The sequence below is a fragment of the Heterocephalus glaber genome, unplaced genomic scaffold (assembly GCF_053883595.1).
Source record: "Heterocephalus glaber isolate CG9 unplaced genomic scaffold, H.glaber_assembly_v1.0 deba00001504, whole genome shotgun sequence".
Lineage (NCBI taxonomy): Eukaryota > Metazoa > Chordata > Mammalia > Rodentia > Bathyergidae > Heterocephalus > Heterocephalus glaber.
In genome coordinates, this window is record NW_028258324.1 from 59,180,485 (window position 1) to 59,195,067 (window position 14,583).

Sequence of the window (14,583 nt, forward strand, 5' to 3'; positions counted from 1 at the left end):
GTATTTTTATAAAGTCTGATGAGTTAGTCAGGAGTGGCGGCGCACACCTGTAATCCCAGCACTTGGGAGGCTGAGGCAGAAGGACTGTCATGAGTTCACGGCCAGCCTGGGCTACACAGAGAGAACCTGTCTCAAATGGGATAAAGACCCAAATCAGAAATGAACTGCATAACTAGAGGCACTGTGACAAGACAGGCACTTACTTCTGTCTCTGCTGATCCATCCAGAACTTGCAGCTCTTCTTCACGAAGTCGCAGCCCATCCCAAGGCCCCAGTCTAGCTTCTCAGCCATGCTGTAGTTCGCTCTATACCAGCTGTGGGAAGAATTCAAACAGAACGCTGTTGTCACTGTCATTTAAAAAACAAATCTCAAGTGGGGAAGGGACGTTTTAGACAGATGTAATCCTAGCCCTCTGGAGGCTGAGGCAGGAAGAGTGCCATGAGTCCAAGGCCAACCCAGGCAACAGAGAAAGATCCTGTCTCAAAAAATAAAAATAAAAAACTAAATACAAGTCTAGCATATGGATTACAAATCTCAACATCAAGCAAATCAGGACCCTTTATGGGACTCGGGAGGCCATGGCCACAGCAAGCGTAAACAAAGCCTCTGCAGAGAGGGAGCTGCCACACGGGGTCACAGCAGCAGGACGGGCAACCAGGCCCACAAGAAAGGACGTTTGCCTTTGGATGGCAAGACACAGCACACTTCCACTGTAAGTCTCAAAGGCAGCAGGGTTTCGGAGCAGGACATGGATGGGATGTGAGATGAGGGAGAGGAGGACTTGGAGGAACAGGGGAAATGAGGGCGGACACCGAGGAGGACGCGGCGGGGTGGCCAGCGAGCAGCCCAGGCCTGACGGCGCTCAGGGGCCTGGGCTCCCACTCTTCGGTCTTGGTTTTTCGACGTCCTATCAGTAATGACCCTGTCTGCCACTAAACATTATGCCATTATCATAGGCCAAGTGAAAACTATTTGCAACACTTTTTAAACGTTCTAATTTCAGAAAAAAGACAACATTTTGTTTCTTGACAAGTTTAATCAAAGGCAATGAGTCTACTTTTGTTAGTTTTTTCCTCTTTTTTTTTTTGGTTCTGGGGATGGAACCCAGGGCCTTGCAGATGCTGGACAACTGCGCTGCCACTGAGCTACATTCCAGTCTTATTATTTCAAGACAAGGCCTTGCTAAGTCACTGAGTTGCCCAGGCTGGCCTCAAACTTGTGGTCCTCCTGTCTCAGCCTCCTACGTAGCTGGGATTAGAGGTGTGTACTACCACACTGGCTTATTCTTTTCTCTTTTTTTTCCTCCGGGACAAGATTAGTTTGCAAAATGTCTAAAGGATACAAAACAATTTCTTACCTATCTGTATGTATCTTGAACCCTTAGTAAACCAAAACACACCCTCAAAGGAATGGTAGGAATCATCCCGTCATTCCTCTTCCCACAAAATCAAGTAAAAGCAGAAACAGGTGATGTGGTGCCTTCCAGGCCACTGCTTTCAAGAACACACTTCTCACTGAGAGCTGAAGAGAGGCGTCAGTGCTCCGACACCATGTTTGGACGTCGGGAAAGAACAGGTGTCTGCCCCTGCACACTAGGGGTCAGCTTGCTGCACCGACCGGAAGTGCTCACTCTGTGGACAAAGGTGGGCAATCAGAGTCCTGGACCACTGGATGACCTGGCTTGGCAGCACTTGCTAGGTGCTGAGGCAACAGCAGTGAATGAATAAAGTCAGTTTCTTCGCCCATGAAGATGTTAACGTAGAGGGAAGGTGGACAGGAAAAGATCTTCCTGTGGTGAGTATCAGGAAAGTCAAGTGCGAGGCACTCCCAGGAGCAGGTTAACAGGGAAGCCGTGCCCATCTGCCAGGGATTTGCAAGTTTTCCCAAGGAAGCAGTGTTGAGCTGAATCCCACTGAGTGGACTTGAGCTCAGAGAGGGCTGGGGGGCCTTAGAAAGAGGTTTCTGAGTAGCCCAAGTGAGGCATGTGATGGACTTAGTGAATCTTGGTTAACATTTCTTTCTCTGAAGGTCAATAGGCTAATGGACAGCACTGCAGGTATTAGAGTGCTGCTCCCGAGACTCTGAGACTCTGTCACCAGCGAGTTTATTATAAAGCTGATGCTCAGTGTGAGGTCACGATGGTAGGTGATGCATCGAGGGCTTTCCCTGTCCTGACCCACTTAGGGCTCCTAAACACTACGAGGCATCCCCTCCAGCCCCATTTCACACATGAAGGGACTCAAGTCAAAGACCTAAGTTAGCAAGAGGCTATGCATATGTATGGAGTTGTGAGTTCAATGTATGCATGTATTTTTTTTTAAATTGAGATTTAGCCATCAGTAACAGTGCACACCTATAATCCCAGCACTCAGGAGGCTGAGGCAGGAGGATGGCTGTGAGTTTGAGGCCAGTCTGGGCTACAAAGTGAGTTCAAGGCCAGCCTGAACTACACAGCAAGACCCTGTCTTAACAAAACAAAAAATGATGATTCATATCACATTCTCACAGCTTTCTTACCCAGTGTCCTCCATTAACGCCAAGGTGATTCGAGAGAGGACTCGGTTCTGGGTGTGAGAACCCGTCATTGCTTCATTCTGAAAATCACCAGCAGACTTTAATTAGAGTATGGCTTTAGAACTCCCAGTAATTTCTGTGATTGCTCTGGTGTATATTTAAAATATGTCAAGTGAGCAGGAGATAAAACATTTACTTAAAAATGGCAATATAAAGCCAGGTGTGGTCCACGCCTGTAATCCTAGCACTCAGGAGGCTGAGGCAGGAGGATCACTGGGAGTTTGAGGACAGCTTGGGCTACATACAGAGACTCTGTCTCAAAACAAAACAAACACACAATGGTGAAACATAAAAAGCCTTCTTTAAAATGCCTAAACTGAAGCTTCAAATGAAATCTCTTTTTTGCCTCAGATGTGCCCATCAGGTACAATGGTGGCCAAGCAGCACTGGGGAGCTTATGATGAAAATGAAGGGCCAGAGATTTAGCTCAGTGATTCTGCCACCCACCTTGAAAGGGCAAGGACCCGAGTTCAATCCCCAGTACAGAAAAAAACAAAATGAAAACAAGACACATGGCAGAGCCAGAAGTCCTCCTGGGAAAGTGGCACAACCTCCAGGCGAAGTACAGTGAGTGGTGGAGACAGGTGCCCAGGTAACTAGGGGTCGCCGGAATGAACTACCTGAATTACACAGAAAATGCTTCCCAGCCCCAAACTTTATGATCAGGAAAGCAATAACAAAACAGGTAATGAGAGAACCCAGGACCTGAGGGACACACGAGGGACCAGAAGTATCACCTTGTCTACTGTCCACCAGGGTTTTCATTTGTATCATAAGGTTTCTACCTTCGGGGGAAGCTTTCTCTGCCTCTTATGGGAGCATATTTCATCTTTAAACAGCTGTAATCATTCTTCAAATATTGATACTGAACACTGAATAGACATTTCAAGTACTTTAGTACTCTTCTTTAAGTAATTTGCCGGGTGTGGTGGCGCATGTCTGTAAACCCAGAACTTGGGAGGCTGAGGCAGGAGGATCATCACAAGTTTGAGGCTATTCAGGGCTTCACAGTCAATTAGAGGCCAGCCTGAACACAAAGTAAGACCTTGTCTCAAAAAAAAAAGGGGGCCAGGGATTTAGCTCAGTGGTTCTGCTGCCTGCCTCGCAAGCTCAAGATCCTGAGTTTGATCCCTGGTACCAAAAAAACCCCCCAAAAACAAAAAAACCCGCCAGGTGTGGTGGTGCATGCCTGTAATCCCAGCACTCAGAAGGCTGAGGCAGGAGGTTCACTATGAGTTTGAGGCCAGCCTGGATCTTGTCTCCAAAAAAAAAATGTTGTATAAATAGAATCACAGAGTGCATAGCTTTGGGCCAAGGATTTAGCTCAGTGGCACTGTGCCTGCTTTGCAAGCACAAGGTCCTGAGTTCAATCCCCGGTACCAAAAGAAAAAAAAAAAAAAAATTAACCCCCCCACTAAAACAAAACAAAACAAAAAAACACAATTTAAGCATACAAAGTTGACTTCAGAGCAAGGACGGAATTAGTGAAATTACTGTTCTTAGGTCTTCTACTAAGAAGTATGTAAATTTTCATTTCTGGCCAATCTAAAGTGTGGTAAAGGGTATCACCTGAGAAAATTCCTTAAGGAAAATAAAGAGAAATTCTGACGAGAGGAGTAAGTGCATATGTATTCTCTAATTCTCTACAAGTATATGTTACTTTGTGGTCACCTAGATCAAGACAGTAAGCACAATCATTAATCTCACTCTTTTTTTTGGTTGAGACAGGCTTTCATTATGTAGCCCAACTTGACCTCCAACTCTCAGCAATCCTCCTATCTTAGCCTCCTGACTACTGGGATTATAGACATGCATCACCACACCTGACTTAATCTCACTCTTTTTATATATATATATATTTTTTTGAGACAGGGTCTCCCTGTATAGTTCAGGCTGGTCTTAAATTTATTATGTACCTCAGGGTGGCCTCAGATTCATGGCAATCCTCCTGCCTCAGCCTCCCAAGTGTTGCTACTATAGGTACGTGCCACCAAGTCTGCCTCCCTTCATAATTTGACTGCCTTTAGTCAAGATGTATGTGTGTTACAACTATCTAATTATATAAACTCCTAAAAAGAAATACATATACCCACACATAGACATTTCTGACTTCAGAAATTCCACTTTCAGGGGTTTATTCTTTCTATATAAACAAATGTGACCTTGATTAACTTCCTAGCTCTGCCCCCCTGGAAGTCTAATAAAGGTGGACTAGTACCGTGTTAGCAGGCAGTAGTATGGAGGGAACAAAGCCCTTGTCTGCCTCTAGGTGGGGGCCTGCTGTGAACACACAGGGACTCCCTGTAGCCATTACCAAGGTAACAGTTCCTGTTTGAGACTGGCCTCCTCCTCCAGGCCAGTCTTGGGTTTTTTTGGTACCGGGGATGAACTCGGGTCTTTGTGCTTGCATAGCAGGTGACAAAACCACTGAGCTAAATCCCCGGCCCTCCAGGCCAGTCTTTACACCTATGCTGTGGCGTGGGGGCCCTGTGCTGAGATGGAGGGGGAGGGGAGAGGCCCAGATGACAGCCTGGAGTCTCGGAGTCCAGGCCTGCTAACTAATGGCCCGCCGGGGGGGAACCTTTGCTAAATGTGGGCTTTCCTATCTCCTGAGTTTGATGTTTAGCTGAACCTAAAAACATCCATGGAAACACAACCCCTGGAAGGCATGGCAGATGTGCAAAACGCTTTGTGATTACATTTGGAAAGTGAGCCGGGCATGGTGGTGCACACCTGTAGTAACAGCACTTAGGAGGCTGAGGCAGGAGGATCAGAGGATCACTGTAATATTGAGGCCCGTCTGGGCTACATAGTGAGTTCAAGGCCAGCCTAAACTAGCTTGAGCCTGGGCCAGGGATTTAGCTCAGTGGTTCTGCCACCTGCCCGCCACCTGCCCCTAAAGTGCAAGGACCCGAGTTCGATCCCTGGTACCAAAAAAAACACAAAAAACAACTAGTGAGAGCCTGTCTCAAAAATATATATATACATAAAAAACAAAAATCTGGAAAGTGGATCTGGAGAGCTGAAAGGGAAAGAAGACTTTTAAATTTCTTAGTTTATAATCTGTTGAATAACTTTTACCATGAGTATAAATACCTTTTACAATAAAAAAAGAAGAAAAATTTAAAAATGAACTGACCTCTAATAACCGTTTTTCCCAGTGGTTGAGCTCCGTGCCTAGCCCACCTTGATTCTCAAGCTCCATTCCTTCCAGAAGTGAACATTTAAAATGTTTTCGTGCTTCATCCTAAAAAAAAGTATAAATCTCTCAAAAGATAAGGGAAACTTCTTATCACCTGGATATAATAAACATTAGAGAGGGCTGGGCGTGGTGGTGCACACCTGTAATTCCAGCACTGGGGAGGCTGAAGCAGGAGGCCAGCCTGGGCTACATAGTGAGTTCAGGGCCAGCCTGAACTACAAAGGGAGACCCTGCCTCAAAAAACCAAAAAAATAAAAAATAAAAATAAAATAATAAAGATTAAAGAATTACTTTGGTAGGAACAGAAAGGTTCCTTTTTAAGTAAGGTTTGTAATAGAATTAAATATTTGGATGGTGTCACACACCTGTTTGCTAGGAAATTACTATTTTTTGTATCCCTCCTCTCTCTGGTGACTGTCTTAATCACAATGGTGACTTATTCAGATTTCCCCACAGCGTCCCTGCCAGTTTGTGCTGCCCTGTCCTTTGATCACAGCCATCCTGACAGGAGACACGATGTCTCATTTCAGGTTTAATTTGCATTTCTCTAATAATCTGTGATACTGAACATTTTTATATACCTGTTGGTCATTTGTATTTTTTTAAATTGAGAAATGTCAATTCAAAGTCCCTTGCCTTTTTTTTTTTTTTTTTAGTAGTACTGGGATTGAACCCAGCGCCACTCTACCAGAGCTACATCCCCAGCCCTTTCTTTTTTTTTGTTTTGAGACAGGGTCTCACTAAGTTGCCCAAGCTGGCCACAAACTTGGGATCTTTGTTGAGGATTTCTGCATCCACAGTATATTTGCCAAAGATACTGGGACTCAGGGGCCAGGGATTTAGCTCAGTGGTTTCGCCGCCTGCTGTGCAAGCACAAGGACCCGACTTCAATCCCCGGTACCAAAAAAAAAGATACTGGGACTCTCTTTTCTCATAATGTTCTTATCTAACTCAGCTCAGGAAGCTGATGGAGGAGGATCTCGTGAGTCCAAGGCCAGCCTGGACTGCACAGTAAGACCTTGTCTCACAAAAATAAGACCAAACCAAACCCAACACAACTATTCCCATCTGACTTTGATATCAGGATAATGCTGGTCTTGTGAAAACAGTTTGGAAGTATTCCTTCCTCTTCAATTTTTTGGAAAAGTTTGAGAAAGACCGGCAAGGCTACTACACGGGCTGGTTCTTTTTTGATGTAGTTCTTCAATGCTGTACACTTCCCTAGAACTATTTTTGCTACATAAATTTTGGCATGTTTTATTTTCATTTTTATTTGCTTCAAGGTATTAAATTTCCTAGCCATCTAGCTATCTATCACCCAGCACCTCATATACGCTATGCAAGCACCCTGACACCCTCAGCGCCCCCTTTAATTTCTTCATTAACCCACCGGTAGTTCAGGAGCATATTATTTAACTTCCATGAACTTCTGAAATTTCTGTTGTTAGTAATTCCTGTCACACCTCTGTGGCTGGAAAAGTTCAATCTTCTTGTTTTTTTTTTGTTTTTTTTTTGGTACCGGAGATTGAACTCGGGACCTTGGGGTTGCACAGCAGGCACCGGAACCACTGAGCTAAATCCCCAGGCCAAGTTCAATCTTCTTGTTAGGTCTTGTTCTATGTTTTAACAGGTAATGTGTTCTGGAGAACACTCCCTGTGCCCTTGAGAAGATTCTGCTACACTGGATGGAAAGCTCCGAGCGTGTCTGCTGGTCTAAGTGTCTAGGTGTCATTCAGGTTTCCTTGTCAATTTCTGCCTGGGAGTTGGTGACACAACCCACTGGTGACAGTGGACCATGGAGGCCCCTACCTCTCCCTTTACTTGGTAATTTTTCTGGTATGTCTAGGTCCCCTGACTCTGGGCCTATACACCTTTATGCCTGCTCCATCCTCTGTCATTATACAGTACTTCACCCTCCCTTTTGACCATTTCCAACTTGAAGTCTATTTGGTCTGAGGTAAATGCAGCTACCCCTGACCTCTCCAGAACAACTTTAATGTGGTATAAACTACTCCTATTATGAAGTAGTCTTTGTAGGGGAAAACCAAGGTGTTCAAAGGAAGATAAATTGCTCACTGGGTTTCCTGTCCTTCAGCTGGAGATTTCCAGGGCTGGGAAATGTCTGGGAGCAGAGCAAAAGTTCAGAAGGCTGAGAGCTGCGTGGGCAGAGGACGGGGAGGGGAGGAGCGCTGTGTGAAGGGTGGGGGACCCTGTGATGGCTCCAGTGCCTGTACACTTGGATATTTCTGTACAAATGCCACTCACCAGGGAGATCGACATGGACATCAGTGGGTGAAAGCACGTCACCCTCCAACTGTGACGGGCCTCACTCTACCAGGTGCAGGCTCAGACAAAACAGACTGAGCGCCCCCAGCTGGAGAGAACTCTGCCTTTGGATCCACCTGCAGTCCCTCCCTGTGTGTGCAGCCTGTGCCGCCCCCAGCACATCCCCACACATCCTGTCGGTTCTTTCCCTTGGACCTTGACAATACAGAGCCTCCAGGGAACTGATCCTCGACTGTGAAAATATTCCCTGAAGTCCTAAGAGACACTGTGACAGAGGCAGCATCGCCACATAGTGGTAGGGGCTGTTGGGGAGCAGAGCCATTGCCAAATTTCTACATCCTGGGTCTCTCTCAATGTGGACTTTAACTTTGTAAGTTCTTAAACTTTAATGATCAGTAAACCCATGCCATAATGAAGGACAGCTCGTGAGACATGAAGCCACTCAGTGATACTCACCACAACACGAGGGGTCACAAGGAGATACACAGGGTGATGAACTGTCTTATTATCACGGACGTTCCATGATCGCTCCACTTTGCGAACTACTTTATCACTCCACTGATATAACCCAAGACTGCAAGTATAGAATAAAAAGTTATTTTTGCAAATTCACTATCACTTTAAAAATTTTTATAAGGGTCAGGATGTAGCTCAGTGTCGCCACGCCTGCCTGGCAAGCACAAGGTTCTGAGTTCAATCCCCGGTACCACTTTTTATGAACATATGAAATTAAGCTGGGCTTCCTGTGAGAACTCCAGCAGGTTTTCAATAGGGTGTCTAGACCTGACGTCAGCCTGAGGCGCTGGATCCTGGGGGACTGCCTCTCAGGACCCATATGTAGAGTTCTCTTGGGATTCCTCGAGAACTGGACAGCATAAAAAGACACAGATGCCTCAATGTACTCACTACTGTGGCTTTCCTCAGAATAGCCTGTTCTTTATCTTCCACAGTGTACTTTCATCTTGCATTTTCTTCTTTTACTCAGCCCAAGCTCTCTCTGCAGAACCAATTTCTCCCTCATTCTTCACTTTTACTTTTTCAAACAAACTTTTTCACCATCTTTTACTCATTTCATTCAATTCTTTGCTCGAGAGGCAAACAACCCTGAATCCAACTCCAGGAGGAGACATGTGCATCACAAAACCTGGTAAGGTTTATTTAGGTAGCCACTTTTAGAAGCAGACTACTGGGTAACAATCTCATTAAAAACTTAAGGAAGTTTGGGCCGGGAATTTAGCTCAGTGGTTTTGCTGCCTGCTGTGCAGGCGCAAGGAACTGAGTTCAATCCCCGGTACCAAAAAAACAAAAAGAACAAAAAAAAAACCCAGCAAGTTTGTGGTGTCCTTCCTCACCTTCTCTCCAATAGCATGGAGCATGAAAACCACCACTACAATTACAGTTAAAAAAGGACAGCCTGGCCGGGGATTTAGCTCAGTGGTTTTACTGCCTGCTGGACAAGTGCAAGGACCCAAGTTCGATCCCCGGTACCAAAAGAACAAAACAAAAAGAACAACAAAAAAAAGAACAGCCTGCCAGCCACTGAAGAGAGCTGACAGGCAAAACACATGCCCGAGACAGGTGTGGTGGTGCACTCTGTAATCCCAGCACTTGGCAAAAGTTTGAGGCTGCTTTGGGCAATTTAGTAGACCCTGACTCAAAATAAAACAAAAAAGCCTGGGTAGCTCAGTGATAAGTGATTTCCCAGCATGCATGAGGCCTTGGGCTCAAACCCTAGCACAGGGAAAAATGTAACATAGTAACTCTTTTCTCTCCTTTTGTTTTTGGTACAAGGGACTGAACTCAGGGCTTCACTGATTTTGATTTTCCCCTATAAAGCAAATCATTTTTTTCTGGCTTTTGTCCTAGATTATTTCTACTATTCTAGGAATCTCTTATTTTCACTAATAAAACAAAATTTTTAAAAAGTTACTTTTTGACATTTTATGAAAATTTTTAAAATAATAACTGTTAGGAGCTATACAGTGAGCATTCTTCTACCCAAGACCCACCGGTCAGCTATTTTCTTCAATCAACAATTTCTAAAACATCTGTTGTACCACCCTACCCATGTCTGAGAGAGATGATATTTAATTCCTTTCATCCTTTTCACTGTAAGGCAACATTTAAATACAGAATGACCAAAGATATCCAGGAAATAAACAGTTTTTACCTTTATTAATCACTCCAACACCCTCTTCTCCAGTCATACTTCAAGATTAACAATTTTTCCAAACTGACAGGCTAGAACCAAATCCAATTTTTTATTTTTTGAAACAGGGTTTCTGCTATGTAGCCCAGGCTAGCCTAGAACTCCCAACAATCCTCCTGCCTCAGCCTCCTGAGTGCTACAGTTACAGGTGTGTGCCACCATGTTCAGTCTAACTCCAATTCCTTCTATGTGTGATAACAAAATCTATTAACTCCATTTATACTGGAAGATTTCACAAATTATCAGCTTCATAAGTGTTATGGTATGTGGGTTTCTCTCTACATCTTACATCACTACGTAGATGGTGTCAATGTCATCTTTTTTTCTCTACTGCTCACCGCTCCACCATCTTCCAGAAGTCCTTTTTCGTTTGTTTTCTGAGACAGAATCTCACTAAGTAGCTCAGGCTGCCCTTGAATTCATGGTGATCCTCCTGACTCAGCTTCCCAATTGCTGGGATTACAGGCATGCACCAATACTCCCAGCCATCATTTATATGTTTTCCATGAAGACCACAATTCTTAGGAAAGATGACTTCTCCCATTACCAAATAAATAAGCACAATCTAGAAGAATAACATGTACTTCTGCGTCACAATTTTCTTTCTTTACACGTACTATAAAAATATTACTTGCTTTTATTTACTTATCTGAGTCAGAATCTCACTATCTAGCTCATTGAGCTAACAGGTAGCCCAGGCTGGGCTCAAACTCAGGGTAAACCTCTTGCCTCAGCTCTAGGTGCAGACATTACAGGTGTGGACCACCACACCCGGCTACTTATATAATATAAACTACTAGAAATCTTTGTAACTGAAGTAAAATATACATAAACAAGTCTTGAGTTGTTTTGTTTTGTTTTGTTTTGAGACAGGGTCTCCCTGTGTAGTTCAGGCTGGCCTCAAATTTACGACAATCCCCTGCCTCTGCCTCCTGAGTGCTGGGATTACAGGCATGCACGACCATACCCAGCTATAAGTATGAGATTTTAAGTACAAACACTAGCACTCCCCAATAAAGCATAAGCCAGTATCAGCACCACTTGGGAGTCTCCTGTGCTGGGATTACAAGTACCACAAAGCTGGGCTAATTTAGTTTTTAAAATACAAATGCATGCAAATGGTTACTATTCTGTGACTGATATTTTCTGTAAAATTCATGCCAATTTTTTTCTGCTTAGGCCCTGAATCTCTCGATCACGGCTAATATCCTGAGTTTAAAAAAAAAAAATCAGTTGATATGTAAATATTGCCATATAGGGGCCAGGGATTTAGCTCTGTGGTTTTGCTGCCTGCTGCAGAAGCGCAAGGACCAGAGTTCGATCCCTGGTACCAAATAAATAAATAAATAAATAAATAAATAAATAAAATATTGCCATATACAGGCAGTTATTATTTAAGAGCCAAGATATAAAATAAGGTATAATAAAAAGGCACAATATAACCAACTCCCATTTCCCACAGCCTTTAAGGTAATGGAAGTTCCAAGCCCTGGCAAGAAATGCACTGGCTTCTTGAATAAATCCTGAGGCCAACAGAGCTCCTAGGTCCTGTCTTGCTTTAATCTACAATTTCCTGAGCTGAGCCATAAAGACACTATTATTTATGGCACCTAACATGGCAGGATTCTCACATTCCAACATGTTAGTGGCCTCCCAAAGGAAGAGAACAAGAATAAAAACAGCAAATACCTGTAATTAAAAGGAGGGAGACCATTTGCAAACCTTGAAGTTAGAGGATTTCCATCTTTATCACGGTAGAAGGCAAACAGGCCAGCAGAGAAGCCCTGTGAGAAGAAGTTAGACATGTCTTCAAGTGAGAAGAGGGAGTCTGATTACCGACAGCATAAAGTGCCTGCTATTGGGAGCTCAGTAAAAGTGCTGAGCCGAGCCCAGCCAACCCGGCTGGAAACTTCTTGTACCCTCCAAGTGTGCCATGTTATGAATTTTAACTAAACATTTTCCATCAAAGTTTTTACAAAATGCACATTTTACAATTATTTTCAGTATAATTACTAAAGAACACAGCTATTATGTTTTTAACTCCTCTCTGCCTTTTCAAGTTGCCTTGGGCGTTTTCCTTGTTTGAGACCCTCTTAGACATCAGTTCCGGACACAGTACTGGGGTTGAACTGACAGAAGCAGTACACATGATACACGGCATGGCAGACACTTGGCCAATAGAAAATCAATGACTTTGATTAAAAATTACCAAGAGCAAGCTGTGCATGGTGGTACACGCCTATAATCTCACCACTCAGGAGGATCACTAGAGTATGATGACAGCCTGGGCTACATTAGGGGGTTCAAAGCTGGCCTGTACTACATAGTGAGACCCTGTCTCAAAATACCAAAACATTAAAAAAAGATTACCAAGAACATGTACATGTCTACATGATCAAATAGACAGAGGAAGAAATCATTATTTAGCTAATAACTTCCTTTCCTGTAATTTCGAGAGGGTAGCGTGATCCCTACTTTCTCCCACAAAGGATTCCACATACCTGAACATGTACTTTCATAGCCCTTTCAGCTTCCTTTTTCAAGACAGGAAAAACTTTGTGTGAAAAGCTATTATCTCACTTCCTCTGTGCAGAAGCCCGGGGAGCCACAGTGAGCGCAGCCCCCTAAGAGGGGACCAGGGGCACGCAACCCACAGTCAGATCTCAGAGTGCACGTCTCATGCAGGACTCCACATGAGCAACACCTGTGCACACTACTGAAGACTAGAAATGTGTATGCAAACATGTAACAAAGAATCCCGAACATGTACCTGTTGACAAGCTACGTTTCTTCTGGTGGTAGCATAAGTGAAATCACCTATATACCAGTTTCAAGATGAATTTGTGTGTGTATAATCAGATTTATTTATCTTTGCTGGGAATGGAACCTAGGGCCTCTGCACTGAGCTACATCTTCAGACCTTTTCAAAATTTTTTACTTTGAGACAGGGTCTAACTTGACCAACCTGGACTCAAACTTGTGATCCTCTTGAGAAGGCAACAGACTAAGTTTAGTTAATTTGTTTGTTTCTTTATTTGTGGCACCATTTTCTCTCCCAACATGAAATGTGCATAGTTCTTGTAGCTTAAACTCTTACTTACAATGATGCTTATCTTTCATTAGAATGAACAGGAATCAGGAGGCTCAACTTGCTTTCTCTCTCACTCTGTCTCTCTTTTTTGCAGTGCTGTGGATCAAACCCATAGCCTGTGCATGCTACACAAGAGCTCTGCCACTAAGATACACCCATAGCTCTTCAACTTGCTTTTTTGGTACTGGGGATCGAACTTGGATCCTTGTGCTTGTGCAGCAGGCGACAAAATCACTGAGCTAAATCCCCAGCCCTCAACTTGCTCTTTTTAATAAAAGGAAAAACAAGATATGTTATTTTAGAATCTCCTAACATGAAGAACATAACTATTCTCTGGTTAGGGTTTCACCTTGTTATTGTATTTGCTAACTGAAAGACTAAAGCTTGTATTTCAAGGCCATATATGATAGCTCACCAAGTAAGACAAATAACAGCCACCAATTAGATTACAGCTTAGTAGGGACAGTGTGGATGATGTACCCAATTTATATATATTGTCTGTTTTTTTGGGATTTTTTTGGTACCGGGGATCGAACTTGGTTCCTTGCACTTGCGCAGCAGGCGGCAAAACCACTGAGCTACATCCCCGGCCCTATATATATTGTCTTATTTATGCTTCAAGAAAAAATATCCAGGCCCAGGAATTTTGCTCAGTGGCGCCACACCTGCCTTGCAAGGGCAAGATCCTGAGTTCGATCCCTGGCACCAAAAAAAAAAGAAAAGAAAAGAAAAAAGAAAAAATATCCACTGTAGCATGTACTGTTACTGTCCTTGTATCACAGATGAATCTCAGGCTTCCAAAGCTGCCTACCTTGCCCAAGATCACAAAGATTTCTAGTCTCCCAACTAAGAAAGCCATATCCAGACCTGTTCTCTCTTAACCAGTGTGTTTTGCTGCCCTCTACTGCCTGAATACACCTGCAAAGTATCAGGAGACCTCTGCCTAAGGTCTTAGGCAACTTTAAATTATTTACTCAATAGATTTATTTGTTTAGTCATATGTTATATTAAATAGCAAATTGCAACTTAGGTATTGTCTTTTTTTTTTTTGAACAGTATAAGGGATTGAACCTAGGGCCTTCAAACTGAGCTATATCCCAAGCCTTCTTTATTTTCTGAGACAGGATCTTACTAAGTCTATAAATTGCCCAGGCTGGGCTTGAACTTGTGGTCTTCCTGCCTCAGGCTGCAAGAGTGCTGGGATTACAGGCATGTATCAG

The 14,583-nt window shown here is 43.6% G+C and overlaps 1 protein-coding gene across 13 annotated transcripts in view; it reads right to left on the bottom strand.

Annotated features, from left to right (window-relative positions):
* The window catches only part of Lmln (leishmanolysin like peptidase), a 59,860-nt gene that overhangs the window by 24,249 nt on the left and 21,028 nt on the right, over positions 1-14,583 (bottom strand). For 12 of the 13 annotated variants that reach the window (XR_015440999.1, XM_087186624.1, XM_087186625.1 and 9 more), the window contains 5 exons: positions 11,962-12,056; positions 8,520-8,637; positions 5,715-5,822; positions 2,519-2,595; positions 204-314 (listed from right to left, as the gene is read on the bottom strand). Coding sequence is in view for 12 of the 13 variants with exons in the window: in XM_087186624.1 (XP_087042750.1) it covers positions 204-314; positions 2,519-2,595; positions 5,715-5,822; positions 8,520-8,637; positions 11,962-12,056 (509 nt within the window). In the remaining variant the exon portion in view is untranslated. The remainder of the gene's footprint in view (positions 1-203; positions 315-2,518; positions 2,596-5,714; positions 5,823-8,519; positions 8,638-11,961; positions 12,057-14,583) is intronic. The other variant, XM_087186623.1, reaches the window with a different exon arrangement.